This window comes from Tupaia chinensis, unplaced genomic scaffold (assembly GCF_000334495.1).
Source record: "Tupaia chinensis unplaced genomic scaffold, TupChi_1.0 Scaffold144767_1, whole genome shotgun sequence".
Classification (NCBI taxonomy): domain Eukaryota; kingdom Metazoa; phylum Chordata; class Mammalia; order Scandentia; family Tupaiidae; genus Tupaia; species Tupaia belangeri.
In genome coordinates, this window is record NW_006204627.1 from 2310732 (window position 1) to 2325043 (window position 14312).

Genomic DNA, 14312 nt, shown 5'->3' on the forward strand with positions numbered 1-14312 from the left:
CCCTACATCAGGTAACATAGAATGATACTGCTATGTTATTTTTAAGTTTCTAAAATTCCTCTTCCTTCTTTGAGAGATGATACAACCGAGGCACAGAGAAGTTATGTGACTTGTTTTAGGTCACACAGATAATTAGTGTTAGAACTTAAACTAAAATTTTAAAAATACCCTCACTTCAGATCTCTGGATTGTACAATATTTCTTTCCTTTTTGCCACATTTCAAATTTCGACTCTTAAATTTTGCCACATTTCAAATCTCTAGTTCTCCTTTGGATATCATGTTTGACATTAGATTAAATAACATATTCACTCTTTTTTTCCATATTCAAAGAATAAGAACACTGGCCTGGATATTGCATGTTTCCTGTTCTCCTTTGAAACAATTGCTGTTCTTTTCATTTTCATTTATTTGTTCACATTTCTCTTCTAATTCAATAACTTCCTTCTTTAATCACTAGTTCTCCTTGATTATGGCATGAGCTGTGATTTCAGAAGTGGACAGTGCTACAGGTTCTTTTTCTACATTCTGAACACTGTTTTTCAGAATTGTGAAGAGAGATTCTCTGGTACCATTTTCTTTATGACTTCTTAGTTTTTAGATCTTGGCAACAAATTCTCCAGAACCTTATCTTGGGTGAGAGGCCTAGAATCTGAGACTAAGGATTCCTACTTAACAAACGAGGCATCAAGTTCTAATCAAGCATTTTCAATTATATCCCAATGATGGCTTAATATCTCTCAACTGAATATCCAAAAAGAAGTTTCTATTCCAGAAATCCATTAAGTTCCAGCACAATCACTATGGTACTTATCCCCTTTATCCAATAATTCCTCCTATACTAATTTGTTTCTAAAATTTAGGTAACTGTTCTCTCTTCTCATAAACTATTTTTCCCATCCAAACCTACCTTCCATGATTCATTTTTCCCCTTCCTGCCTACCTTCTTTGTTTCTTTTTGTAATAATTTAACAAATATTTGAAGCTAGCTCTCTTTTGGATATCGCACTTGGCTTTTAGGGTGATTATGAAGAGAACATGATTCCTACCTAACTATCTGGCACCATGATGATAAAATCAGACATGTTTCTGAGGTAGTAGGAGCCTAGGGCATGTGCTCACCCCAGTAATCAAGTCTGTTTTGAAGATATTTAAGAGGTATTTCTCTGGTCCTTAGAAGTTCCCTGTGCTTGTGCAAAGCATATTCTCTTTTTATTATTGGTATTTTCCATACAGATATATAATTTTGTGACCACTTATGTAGAAAGAGCTGGTTATCCATACACTTTGCCTAAAGAAGACATTCATTTTGGAGAAAACTCATAAACCTTTGCTCAGAGCATTTCTTACAAGCCAGAACTCCATTATTACCATGCAAGGTAAAAATACTGAAAATCCAGCTGGGAAAAGAGAGTGCACTTGTTCATACACTGTTCAGATAGCCTTCACATTTACCAAATGACAAAGGTGGAGTCTATATTGAATTTTGGTCTTCCAGAATATGAGATGCCGTTAACGAGAAAAATAATTATATAAAGAACTGCTGCACTGGGCATTCACATGTCTATCATCTGGGGCCAGCAGAAACAGGGTGGACTATGACATTGAGACCCTGTTGGAGTGCTGTCTCTCCATATTTCTTGTTCTTGCTCGTGGAGGAAATAATTTTTTAAAAAGTTTTAAAGAACTCCTGTGGTGACTGCTATTATAAAGTCAAAAATCCTTCTACAAAGTGTGAAATGACTAACTTTGTAAATTGCCTCCCCTTGCTGTGCTTGTAAATGTGCATTTTTATATGTATCTGACCTCTTCAGAAAATAAAGGTTGACCCCATGGCCTACTGGTTAAGGGAGCCAAATTCTACATAGTCAGCTATGCAGTTTGAACCCCAACCCTGATGGCTTGAAAAACATGCCAGGCATACGTGTATACATGCCCCAAATTCAAAAAGGTGGAAAAATGGAAGAGAAGGGATTGTGGCATGACCAAGCTCCATTGGAGGTACTTTTTCCCTCTCGCCTGGGCTTTCTTCTCTCTCTGGTGACTACACGTGTCCTCTAGCAAATAAAAAAAGAAAACAAAAACGAATCCCCTGGAGTGGTGTAGAAATTTCCAATATATAAAAGGAGTCCTAAAGGAAGACGTAAAGGTTCTGTGCTTGTTTGTTTACTCATTTAGTTAGGGTCTCACTATGTGGAGATCCTCCTGCCTCAGCTTTCCAAATAGCTGGGGTTGCAGGCTCAAGCCACCATGCCTTACTTTTAGGGTGGACCAGGAATCCCACCCAAGCCTCCCATGTGGCTCCAGCTGCCTAGGTAGCAGCTTCAACCAACACTCAGCATTTAAATAGGTATTTACTTTCATGAACCTCAGCATCATTCCCCCCAGAGCACAATGCAGATAGAGAGAGAAATGCTGATTGTGGAAGAGAATAAAGCACAGTCCATGCCCAATCTCCCTTAGAGACAGAGACATTCCTAAGAGAATATAAATGTATGGGCTCCACAGGCCATAACAATGAATGGTGTGAGCACTGAGCTGTCAGGAGAGGGGGTGGAGGGGAATATGGGAGCTGGGAAAACCTTCAGCAGTTCACACTGTGCTATCTGTCTTCCTCATTTGTGTGCTTTCTGAGTCAGCATTAGCTAAATTTTCCAGAAAGCCATCCACAAAGTACAGCCTGGGCGTTCAAGGGGCGTCACTCATTTCCCCTAGTGACCTTGACAAGTCAGAAGCTTGAAAGCAGGGAAATCCGGATGTCTCAGTTATGAAGTGAAGCAGTGGGGGCCTCAACATATTTCCAGAACTCTCCATCCAGACTAGTGATCGAGCATCTGCCTCTGTATTGCCTGTGGCCAGCGGAAGGCTTCCCTGGGTCGAAGGGGTTGACATGATGGTCAAGCGCTTCTTGTTGGTGTTGTTCCTTGCTTCCACCTGGACCACAGGGCTCCTGGTCCACGGTTCTCTTCGTGTGGAAGGTAGGTTGCTTACCAGATTTCCAAACTGAGTCAAGGTAAGATATTACAAACTGTCCTAAGCCTACTAAACCCCTGACTATGGATTTCTGGGAATGGGGGTGACCTTCAATGTCAATGACAGGTCTAATTGGTAGTATGGCCCTGCCAGAAATGTTTTCACCATATTATCAACTTCACTAAAATGATTTACATTTATCTTTGTGTCATCTTGACTTTTTTTTTTTTGCTTATGAAATATCTTTAATGTGCACATTCTAAAACACAACCTTAAAGTGAAATCATTTGTTTTAAAAAGTATTTCATTGATGAAGCAAACCAGGATTGTGAAAAATATAAAGCAAACACTAAGACTGGGAAAAAATGGGTAACTTTCACCAACTATCAATCTATTTCATATTTTTGGGAAGGTCAGCCTAATTATTGTAACTTTACTATACTATAAATGGAAGGCAATGTTTTTAATATGCAGTAAAGAGCAAATTAACTGGAAAACTATAAAAACATAAATTTGAAAACTAGGCCATCAGTTCCCTACCAAAGAAATGACTTAGTGATTTCTGGGCTTTTGAGATGCCTAAATGAAAACCTCATTCTGCAGTGCAGGCAAAAAGTCATAGCCACAAATCACTGGTTGAAGCTCTGGGCAAACAGAATCTGAGCACTTTAAAAGAAAAGTAGTGTATCTTCTACTGGAACATGCTCCGAAGTATAGAATATGCCAGAGACAGACATCTGAGTTGATTTGTGACTCAACTATTATATGTAATGTTATGAGGGAGTTTAAGTGGAGTTGTTTTTTTTGTTTGTTTGTCTGTTTGTTTTTTTCACATTCCAGAACTATTACTTTCAAATAAGGTTGGTCTTCTTTGAAATCTCCTGTGGAGACTATGTTTCCTCACAATGTTGCCATTATCTAAACTATTTTGGAAATTGTTCTTTAGCAATGACTCTATCATACTCTTGATCATCCTCAATAATGGCAAAATTTTTCAAGGCAAAGAAATATTTGGAAATAGACAAAAGTCATCATAACCAAGATTGCACAGTAGAGTACCCAAGGAAAGTGAGCAAATAGGGATGGGAACTATATATTTTTGGCAACCTGTTCTGTGTATACATACAATTTAATTTAATCTCTGAGGAAGATATTTTACAGATGAAGAAACAGGCTCAGTAAGGCTAGTGACTTGCCCAATAATAAACAATAGTAATGATAATAAAACTTAGGTTTGAATTCAGCTCTGATTTCTAAGTATATACTATTTCTACCATGCTTGCTCTCTCCTAAAACATCTTAAGGAAAGGGTTACTGAAGTACCTCCTGAATTCCAGCTCCCTGGAATTTCTAAATAAAATAGAAAGCATAAATTGACAAGTATTTATTGACTTCCTACCATGGACCCAGCATCTGTAAGTATAATTTATTTAATTTAATTCTGGCAAAAATCCTGTGAAGAAGATAAAGCCATACTCATTGAACAGAAAAGAATGCTGACTTGCCCAAGATCCCAACAGCTAGTCCCAAAAGAAGAAATATCCAAAGCTAGATCTGTTTACCCAGAATGGGTCTATCATTACACTAAGTGATAATATTCAGAGTAAAAATGAGGTATGATGAGGGACCAGCAGTTAGTGTAATGGCTATGGTGCTGGACTCCCATGTAGTCAATCGCAGTTTGAGTCCTGGACCCGGTAGCTTAAACTCACGCCAGGTGCGTGTGCATGCATGCCCAAGATCCTGAGAGGAGAATGGAGGAGAAGGGATTGTGGCATGGCCATCCCCTCTGGGGGGTGATTTCTCGCTTTCTCTCTGTCTCTCTCTGTCTTTCTGGCGAGCGCACGCACCCTATAGCAAACACCTCTCAAAAAAAAAAAAAAAAAAGAAAGAAAAAAAATGAGGTATAATGAGAGAGTAGCAAGACCACATTACAGTGTAATAAATAATCTTTCTCTATAGTCAATTCCCAAAGAAGCAGTCATAAGAAGTCTGAGAAAATGCAGGCTCAGGAGCTAAGGGAACCAAAGTCCAGGGTAAATGGTATGTTCAGAGAGTTCAGCTTGGGTGTGTGTGTGTGTGCGTGCACGCACGCACACCTGCGCATGCATGTTCATCTCTCTGTAACACAGTGGAAAGTAGAACAATATCACGGTTGAAATTTGGGGTTTTAGATTCAGGAGTAATTGGGTTTACACCCCATCTGCCACCTAGTCCTTTTACGTCCTTAGGCTTTGAAAAGTTAATCTCCCTAATCCCTGATTTTCTCTTAAAAGAGATGGAGTTTGGCAGAAAGTAACATCAACAGACAAGAAATACTGAAGTTACTATTGGTGTTAATATTGATAGCGGGTTTGGTATAAAGAAGGTATTAGTGTGCCCATTTATTTATTTAGAGATTTTTCTATAGGGCTCATGTGCTCATCAGAAAGACACCGAGAGACAGAAAGCAAGACATACTCCCCAGGGGGATGACCATGCTGCAATCTCTTTTCCTCCATTCTCCTCTCAGGATTTTGGGCACACATGCACAAGTTGCTGGGTCTGGGACTTGAACCACGGCCAACTACTCCAGTGAGGTAACCATTACGCCATCTGCTGGTCTCTAGTGTACCCATTCATAAGAGGCTGCTCTCTCACTCCAATTACAAACACTCATGTTGGAGTGTTGACTCTTTGGCCTCTCTTGGTGAGAAAACAGTCTGGAAGCAAGCAAGGCCATCCACAAATACTATACATCAGATACACAGTTCTTCCCTCAGTCCCTTGTGACAGAACACAGCAAGGTCACAAGAAACACTTGGAAGTGTTCCTACCATGTTTTCAAAAAGAAACTTCTTTTAAAAACTAACTAGAGAGGCCAGTAAATGGCATAGCAATCACGTTGCTGGACTCCCACATGGCCAACTGCAGTTCAAGTCCTGGAACCAGTGGCTTGAAACTCATGTTGTGAGCATGTGCATGTGTACCTAAATTCCAGGAGGAAAACGGAGAAGGAATTGCGATGCGGCCATCCTGGGGGATGATTTCTCACTTTCCCTCCTCATTGTCTCTGTCTCTGCCTCTCACTCTCTCTCTCTCAAGTGAGTGCACATGCCCTAAAGCAAAATCCTCTAAAAAAAAAAAAAAACCAGAGAAAATGGACAAAACATTTTACTGGGCACCAACTACAGAGCTACGTACAGCAATTACCTGGGACATTTAAATGCCCTTTCATGGGCATTCATAGATGAAGCCCAGTAGGAATAATGTACTTGAATAGAATGCAACCCGACAGTTTCATATAGGTTCATACATCTCAGAACCCAGAAAGAAGTAATCAATAAAACTTTCAAACCCATTTGATTTTAATAACAATACTATCTGCACCTTTTTTTTTTCTTTTTTTTGGAGAGGTTTTTGCTATAGGGCGCGTGCTCTCGCCAGAGAGACAGACAGAGACATAGAGACAGAAAGCGAGAAATCACCCCCCAGAAGGGATGGTCACGCTGCAATCCCTTCTCCTCCATTCTCCTCTCGGGATCTTGGGCACGCATGCACACGTGCCCGGCGTGAGTTTTAAGCCACTGGGTCCGGGACGCGAACCACGATCGACTACGTTGGAGTCCAGCGACATAGCCATTATGCTACCTGCTGGTTCCCTGCATCTTTTTTAAAAGAATTATTTTATTTAACTTTATTTATTTATTTTAATTTGATCAGAAAGGGACAGAGTATGTGTGTGTGTGTGGGGGGGGAGGAGTGAGAAAGCAAGCCACCAGGTCCAGGATTCAGACCACAGTTGGCCATGTGGGAGTCCAGCACCCTTAACCACCACACCTCCCACATTTGCATCTTACCAATTAAACTACCTCAGTTTTCCTAGGGAAAGCAATCATTAGCATACTAAAACTACATACTTTAAAGACAAAAACGATCATGTGGTACCTATGATGTATTGAGCACCTACTATATGGCAGTCACCAAGCCTATTTATCAGAATTAACTCATTTAACTCTCACTACTTTATGTAGTACATACTGTGACTCTCATGATTTTGTAAGTAAGAAAACTGAGGCTCATAGAGATGAATTAATGAGGATAAGGTCACAGAGCTAACAAGTGATATAGGTTCGATGCGAGCTCAGGTCTGGCTTTAAAATTCTACTTCCTTTATTTATTTTCTCTGGCATGCAAGGTTTACCACCCAGCTTCTCCAAGAACTTCCTAAGTAAGCCTGCCCCCCAATGGTCAGAGAAGACCTAGACCCGAGAAAGCTCACATGGTGTCTTAACAAGTGCAACATTTTCAGTCCATCTCAGAAATCATGGTGCCCAGAAACCACATCAATTTGGGCTATTGCTAACTATTCTTTTAATGAAGCCATGAATTCTATCTTTCTCAAAGTCTCAGGTGCTTCATTTTGCAGACTCCAAAAAGGTTTGCAACAACTCCATCACCTAGTCCCTATCCAAAGGACTGGTAACCAAAGCTGCCATGTGATAAACAAGACACCTTAATGCAGTCAATGGGGTCAACGCTGATTTACAACTTGGGGACCAGAGCAAGCATCCATCTAACCCAGCAGGCTGTCCTTGTGGAAAATGCCTGGTCTGTGTCCTATCCTTCCTAAACCCTATCCCAAGCACACGGAACTCACTACTGAATTAAGATGATAATGCTTTCCTAGGAACAAGAGCCTAAGGGCTGGGAACAAGAACAGCAGCAAACTGAGAACCTGTGTGATTCTTTTGCAGAGCTCTCTGTCTTGACGTGCAGGATCATGGGGGTTACCCTTGTGAACAAAAAGGTAGACCCGCAGCTGAATTTCTCAGAAGCCAGAGAGGCCTGTAGGCTGCTGGGACTAACTTTGGCCAGCAAAGACCAGGTTGAAGCAGCATGGACGCTTGACTTTGAGACATGCAGGTGAGAAACAGCTGGGTTCACATACACTGCTGGGGCTCTTTCGGCTCCATGTTCTTGCTCAGCAATAGAAATGGTTCTGTCTAATCGTCTGTCCAGTCAACTAGCGTGTATCTTTTCCAGCTATGGATGGGTTGCAGATGGGTTCTCGGTCATCCCTCGGATTACCCCCAACCCTAAGTGTGGGAAGAACGGGAAGGGTGTCCTGATCTGGAGAGCTCCAATTAGCCGCACGTTTGCCGCCTACTGTTACAACTCATCTGGTGAGTCGGATCCACAGCTTCTCTAGGTGGTGTGTTTTCTGCAGATAGCTCAGCCACTGTGACCTGCCTGGGAAGAGTAACCCTGAGCAGCAGCTGATGCCATCAAGGAATGGCCATCCAATTCTCCCATCATTCTCTCTGACCAGGCTAGAGGTAGCAATGTGTTCCTCGGCGGGAAAATGTGACCGAAGAGCAAAGAGGAGACATTGAGTCCAGGAGTCTTAGTTAGTACCACGACAACTACCACCCACATCCTATGGAAAAACAAGAAGAAGGGAAGAAAGCCAGTGAGCAAATATATGTAATTCATCCACTGTGGGCCCAGAGATGTGCTAGGTTATCTCACTGAACCTAACAACTTTCTTATGAGGACCTCTTTATTATCCCCGATTTGCAGGTAAAGTAATTTAGCTCAGAGGATGTAAGTACAATTTTCTAGGTTCCATTACTATAAATGTTCATATTCACTTCTGTCTCCAAGACCATACTCTTCCTACTGTCTCATATTGCTTTGGAGGAGAGAAAATTCAGATGCTACATTTAAGGGCCATTAAGACCCAGTAAGACCCTATCTCCATTTTATAAAGAGAGAAATTGAAGGGACTGCATGATGCCCTCCTGAGCCTGGAGTCATGCCATTAACGTTGCTCAGAATCCTTGATTGCCTTAGCCCAAGTACTTTACCTAAGCAGTTTCTTAGAAAGTTTGTATGAACCAGCCTGTGGTATGGTGGTTTAAAGAGGCTGAATCTGACATGACCAATTGTGTGGTTCAAGTCCCAGACCCAGTGGCTTGAAAAACATACTGGGTGTGTATGCATGCCCAAAATCCTGAAAGGAGGGAGAAATGGATGAGAAGTAACTGTAGCATGCCTTGTCACTTTTCCTCTCTCTTCAATGAGCAGCCTCTGGCAAAAACTATAAAAAGAACCTTTTTCCTTTTACTAAGCATTCACTTTTTCTGGTTTATTATACAGATCCTTGTTGACTTGCTATTTCTTCACACATACTCATATATCCGACATTGTACAGGTTAGGTAACTGAGTGGCCATGCACAGTATAGATTTCAGACTCATTCTCTCAGATCCAAGAGTTAAATGTGTGCCAGCCAACATTAGCAAAAACTATCCTAAAAAGGGCAGTTTTTTGGCAGAGGCCAGGTCCTTGAAGATACTCTGTTCGGTTCTCTCACCGAACAGATGAAGCTGGAGTTGAGAATGTGGGGTTGGCTTGTTTGGAATTCTACAGCCAGTGGCAGGGTCAAGGCTGAAATCTAGAGCTTCCTCCATCATGTTTTTTCACCATCCTTCGTTTCTCTGTCTTGGCAGTCAATCATCTTTGGCTGGGAAACTGGGGATTCACATGCTTATGTATCACATGCCAGCCCATTCCTGTCAAATGGACTTGCCTTTTAACTGCCTAGCTTTCTTGCCAGCTGTCAACGTGATAATATGATACCCTGCCCTCTGGACTAAGCAAAAAGGAGCCAGAAATGAGGATGAAGATTTGTCTGTTTCCTAACAGTTTCATTTAACTTGTGCCCCTGCAACCTGTGGTTCCTGTATACTGAAAGTTAGGTCTAAAGGATTGAGTACACTCATGTTTAATATTTTTGGTAAAAATACTTTGTAGATATTGCATGCTTTGCATCACTTCGCAAGAGAAAGCATTTAATGTTGACCAGCTCAGTGGTGTATAATGTGCTGCTTAAGTAATGCTAGATCCATATGGAAGAGTGTGGGTTCAGTTGCCCTAGTTAATTTATAGGTGCTGGCCATGTATGCCCATGATCCTGGCTGACTGGAGGGAGTGGGAGAATTATGGCATGAGAAACTGCTGAAGGTGTTTGTCTCCCCTCCTCCTACCCTCTTTCACTCTCATGAATGGAAAAAAGAAAAGAAAAAAAACCATTTTTTTAAATTTTGTAGATTGATTTTTGCTATATGGCACATGTGCTTGCCAGAGAGACAGAGAGAAACAGACAGAGACAGAAAGTGAGAAATCCCCCAGGGATGATGGCTATGATGCAATCCCTTCTCCTCTTGGGATTTTGAGCATGCATGCACACGTGCCCAGAGTGACTTTTAAGCCTCTGGGTTCGGGATGCAAACTGCAGTCAACTATGTGGGAGTCCAGCAACATAACATTATGCTATCTGCTGGTCCCCAGAAAATACTTATTAAAAAAAGGTATTAATGGGTGACCTCATAGCCTAGTGGTTAAGGGAGCAGTATCCTACATAGCTAACCTCACAGCTTGAATTTCAACCCCTGCAACTTAAAAAATATGCCAGGAACATGTGCATATGTGCCCAAAATGAAGGAGAAAGGATTGTGGTGTGGCCACAATCCTTTCTTCCTCTCCCTTTCTTCCTGTCTCTGTATCTCTGTCTCTCTGACAAGCACATGCACCCTCTACCAATAAAAAAAAGCACTTAATGTCAATATTTCCCATTAATAATTATACTAACTTTGATTATTTGATTGTCACCAGATCTCTAATGAAATTATAATGAAATGTGATACTATCCTCTTTGCAATTAGTAGGTAATCTATAATGTGACAATTTGCACCATGCAAAAATCCTGCCCTCTAATAATCTTTTACCTAAGTTTGAGCAGCATTGATGATCCTTGCTGGAATCAGTTATTATATGAAGAATATAAATGAAGAATTCTCTAAATTTAACCTTCCTCTGGAGTTATTAGCTGGCATCTTTAATAAAGAACCCTTCTCTCTCCCTCTCTCTCTCTCTTTCTCTCTCTCACACATACACACATGCACACACTCCTTCTTTCTTCCCTTACACTACCATGAACACGTTATTTTACTTATTCAATGTGTTCCATATGTTATAATCAAATATACAATTATTATTCTTTTGGCTGCTCAAATTGTCCCAATCTGATAAATGGTAACCCCTTCTATTTGACATTTGCACCCTTTATCTTATTAGTCTTTGAGTAATTCCTTGCTTCTCAGCCCAGTAACATGTCCAAGGCTCACTTTGTACTTTCCCTGTCTCAGATGTGGAATCAGTCATTTATTTCTCCAAGGAACCCTAGTTCTTTTTTAACAGGAAATATTAATTAGAAACCAGGATATGGATGAAAGTCATTCTTTTTACCACAGAGTTTGCATTGCTTCTCAGACCTTTTTGGTGGGTAGATAGAAAATTTGTGTGTGTGTGTGTGTGTGTGTGTGTGTGTGTCTAATATATATATATATAATTATGTATATATGATAAGTATGAGTTTATGTTAATATTTCCAACTCAAATATAACACTTTAAAAGTCTTATTTTTATTCATAATAGAGATCACAAGTATACGTATATGCCTGCACACACGCATCAGAGAGAAAAAGATAAGCACCCTTGACAAGGTCACATCATGCCATGATCCCCTCCCCCAACCTTCCAGCCCATCAGGATCCTGAGGATCTTTACATGTTCCTCGCAGGTTTTATCTGGCCAACCTTGGAATCTGAGCCGATGGTCAGCCAGGTAGCTTCTGGCCTTGTAACTCAGTACACCACTGCCTGCATCACCAAGGCTAGGCCAAATTTAATGAATTTAGTTTTTTCTTACATTACTTTGTTTCACATTTGTATTTCTTTTCTCTTATATTGAAAATATTAATCCCCTGTAAACAATATTAATTTATTTTTATCATATAACAGTTTCCAAGTTATAAAACAAACATTGTTATGAATAATAAACTGCTGAGAAAAATTTAAGATTTGTGAGTGTATCTTTTAGTTCTTAAAACATATGCTGCCAGGGGCCAGCAGGTGTCACAGTGGTCAAGGCACTGGACTCCCACCTGGTCAATGGCAGTTCAGTCCTGGCCTGATGGCTTGAAACACACCAGGCACATGTGTGTGTGTGTGTGCTCAAAATTCCAAGAGGAGAATGGAGGAGAAGGGATTGCAACATGGCCATCCTTCCTGGGAGCTGATTTCTCACTTTCCCTCTCTCTTTATCTCTCTTTGATAAGCGTACAGGCCCTTTGGCAAAAACTTTTTTTAAAAAAGAAAAAAAGCTAGACAGCTAAAGATGTAATCAGAAAATTGTGTACAAAAGTAACTTTTAAAATTCACTATTCTGTATGGGTATATTATTATTTTGAAATACATTAGTTTCATTTGCTTCTGTTTGTGATCAATTTTAGGGTTTGACTTTTCCCTTGCTTTTATGCTTTGGGATAGGTAAAACATTTGCATCATTCAATAATCTCCCCCCCAATATGAACTATATATAATATGTATATACATAATACAGAGAGTCTAATATATATATATATATATATATATATATATTCATAGGGCATGTATGCTCACCTGAAAGAGACAGAGAGAGACAGAGGGAAAGTGAGAACTCCCCTCCCCCAAGGGGAGAATGTCCACAACATAATTCCTTCCTTCTCCTCTCAGGGTTTCGGGCATACACAGGCATGCCACCAGGTCTGGGACTCAAACCATGGCAGGCCATGTGTAAATCAAGTGCTTTAGCCACCACACCACCTACTGGCCCCATCAAAATTTAATTTCTTAAGTATGCTTAGAGAAGTATTTTGCCCATCTTTTCCATATTTTTTCACTTACCATTTCATTCCTTTCTGGTTTATCTGTGTTGCTTAGTGTATAAAGGTGTGTGTGTGGTCTTATTTTCCTTTCTTACAAAAATCTAGTATACTCTATTCACTGCTTTGCACATGGCTTTATCCACTCAAATCCTAGAATTACTCCATCTCAGTTCATAGAGACATTGCTAATTTTTAATGGCTACGTGGTACTCCATATGGAGGCTATATGATAATTTACTCGACCAGTCCTCCATTGATGGACATCGGGTTGTTTCCAATCTTTTCCTATTGTAAGTAATGCTGAGAAGACTATCCTTGAAAATACGTTATTTCATATCTATGGAAAGGTATCATAATAGAAACCTAGGTGTTCAAAGTGTGGATGTAAACATATTGGTGAGTTAGACTTCCCTAACCCTCATTTTAATATTAATTATAACCTCACCCTAATTTTCTGTTTTTATGATTTTGCTTTTTATTGCTATTTTGTAAGGTTTGAGAATCAGAGTTACTTAACCCAGACCCTAACCTTATCCTAATTGTCTTCATATTTTTAAAGACAGGCCTCACTGTGTCACAGTCCTCCTATTCAGCCTCCTAGTAGCTGGGACTATAGGCATGCACTACCATGCCTGGCTTTCAGGTCAGGCCAGGAACCTAGGCCTCCCATATGGCATCAGCCTGTGAAGCAGCACCACCTTTAACACTGTGACTAGGCCTTACTTGTCTTTCTTATTGCTACCTTTGGAAGTTTTGGGGATCAAACTAACTTTAACCCTAACTATATATTTTTGAATTGCTATCTTTGTGAGATTAGGGGATCAGATCAAAGGGCTGTTAATGCTTTGCACACACATTTGTTTCATGCAATGTCCTCTGCCATGATGCTTAGCCTTTCATGACCTGGCAAACTCCTTTCCTTAATTCAAATCTCAGGTGCCATCTTCTCCGGGAAGCCTTCCTGTAGACCTTACTCCTACCTATCCTCTCTGGCTACAGCCACACTCTTTGTTTAATATCTACCAGAGCCCTTGGAACATTCTAGAGAAGTTACATTTTTAGTTTGGAGAGGAAAGAGAGACAGACCCTAACACTTCTAGGTGAGGTACCCTGTGCCCTCAGCCAGCCAGGTACCACAGAACCAGAATGCTGTTGTCCCCTACACTGTGGTCTTCTCAGCTACAACTGAGAACAGAGAGGCCAAGGAAATGAATTTTTGCCACTCTTATATGTTATGCCCAAATTATATGCTACGTCCTAGACATTAACTCTCTCATTAATCCTGAGTGAAATGATTCCAGTGGATCTTCTTTACTTTTAGGAGCAGTAATCATATAATAAGGGACAAGAGACAGAGCCTGGATTTAAATCTTGAGCTAACTGTATAATACTATTTTGACGTAGTACCTTCCATGGTGATAATTGTAGCTCAATAACATGCAAGGCCTGGGGTTGGACCTAGGTGTCAATATGTTTTAGAAGCTTCCAAGATGGGGGGGGGGCAGCAGGTAGCATGGTGGTTAAGACACTTCTGTATGGTTGACCACAGTTTGAGTCCTGGACCTGGTGGCTTGCTTTCTCACTTTCCCT

The 14312-nt window shown here is 40.6% G+C and overlaps 1 protein-coding gene across 1 annotated transcript in view; it reads left to right on the forward strand.

The window, feature by feature from the left end:
- The first annotated feature begins 2705 nt into the window (after positions 1-2705).
- LYVE1 (lymphatic vessel endothelial hyaluronan receptor 1) overlaps positions 2706-14312 on the forward strand; it is a 19091-nt gene continuing 7484 nt past the window's right edge. The window contains exons 1-3 of the mRNA XM_006167433.3: positions 2706-2977; positions 7709-7877; positions 7998-8137. Of these exons, the coding sequence (XP_006167495.1) occupies positions 2890-2977; positions 7709-7877; positions 7998-8137 (397 nt within the window). The 5' untranslated portion in view covers positions 2706-2889. The remainder of the gene's footprint in view (positions 2978-7708; positions 7878-7997; positions 8138-14312) is intronic.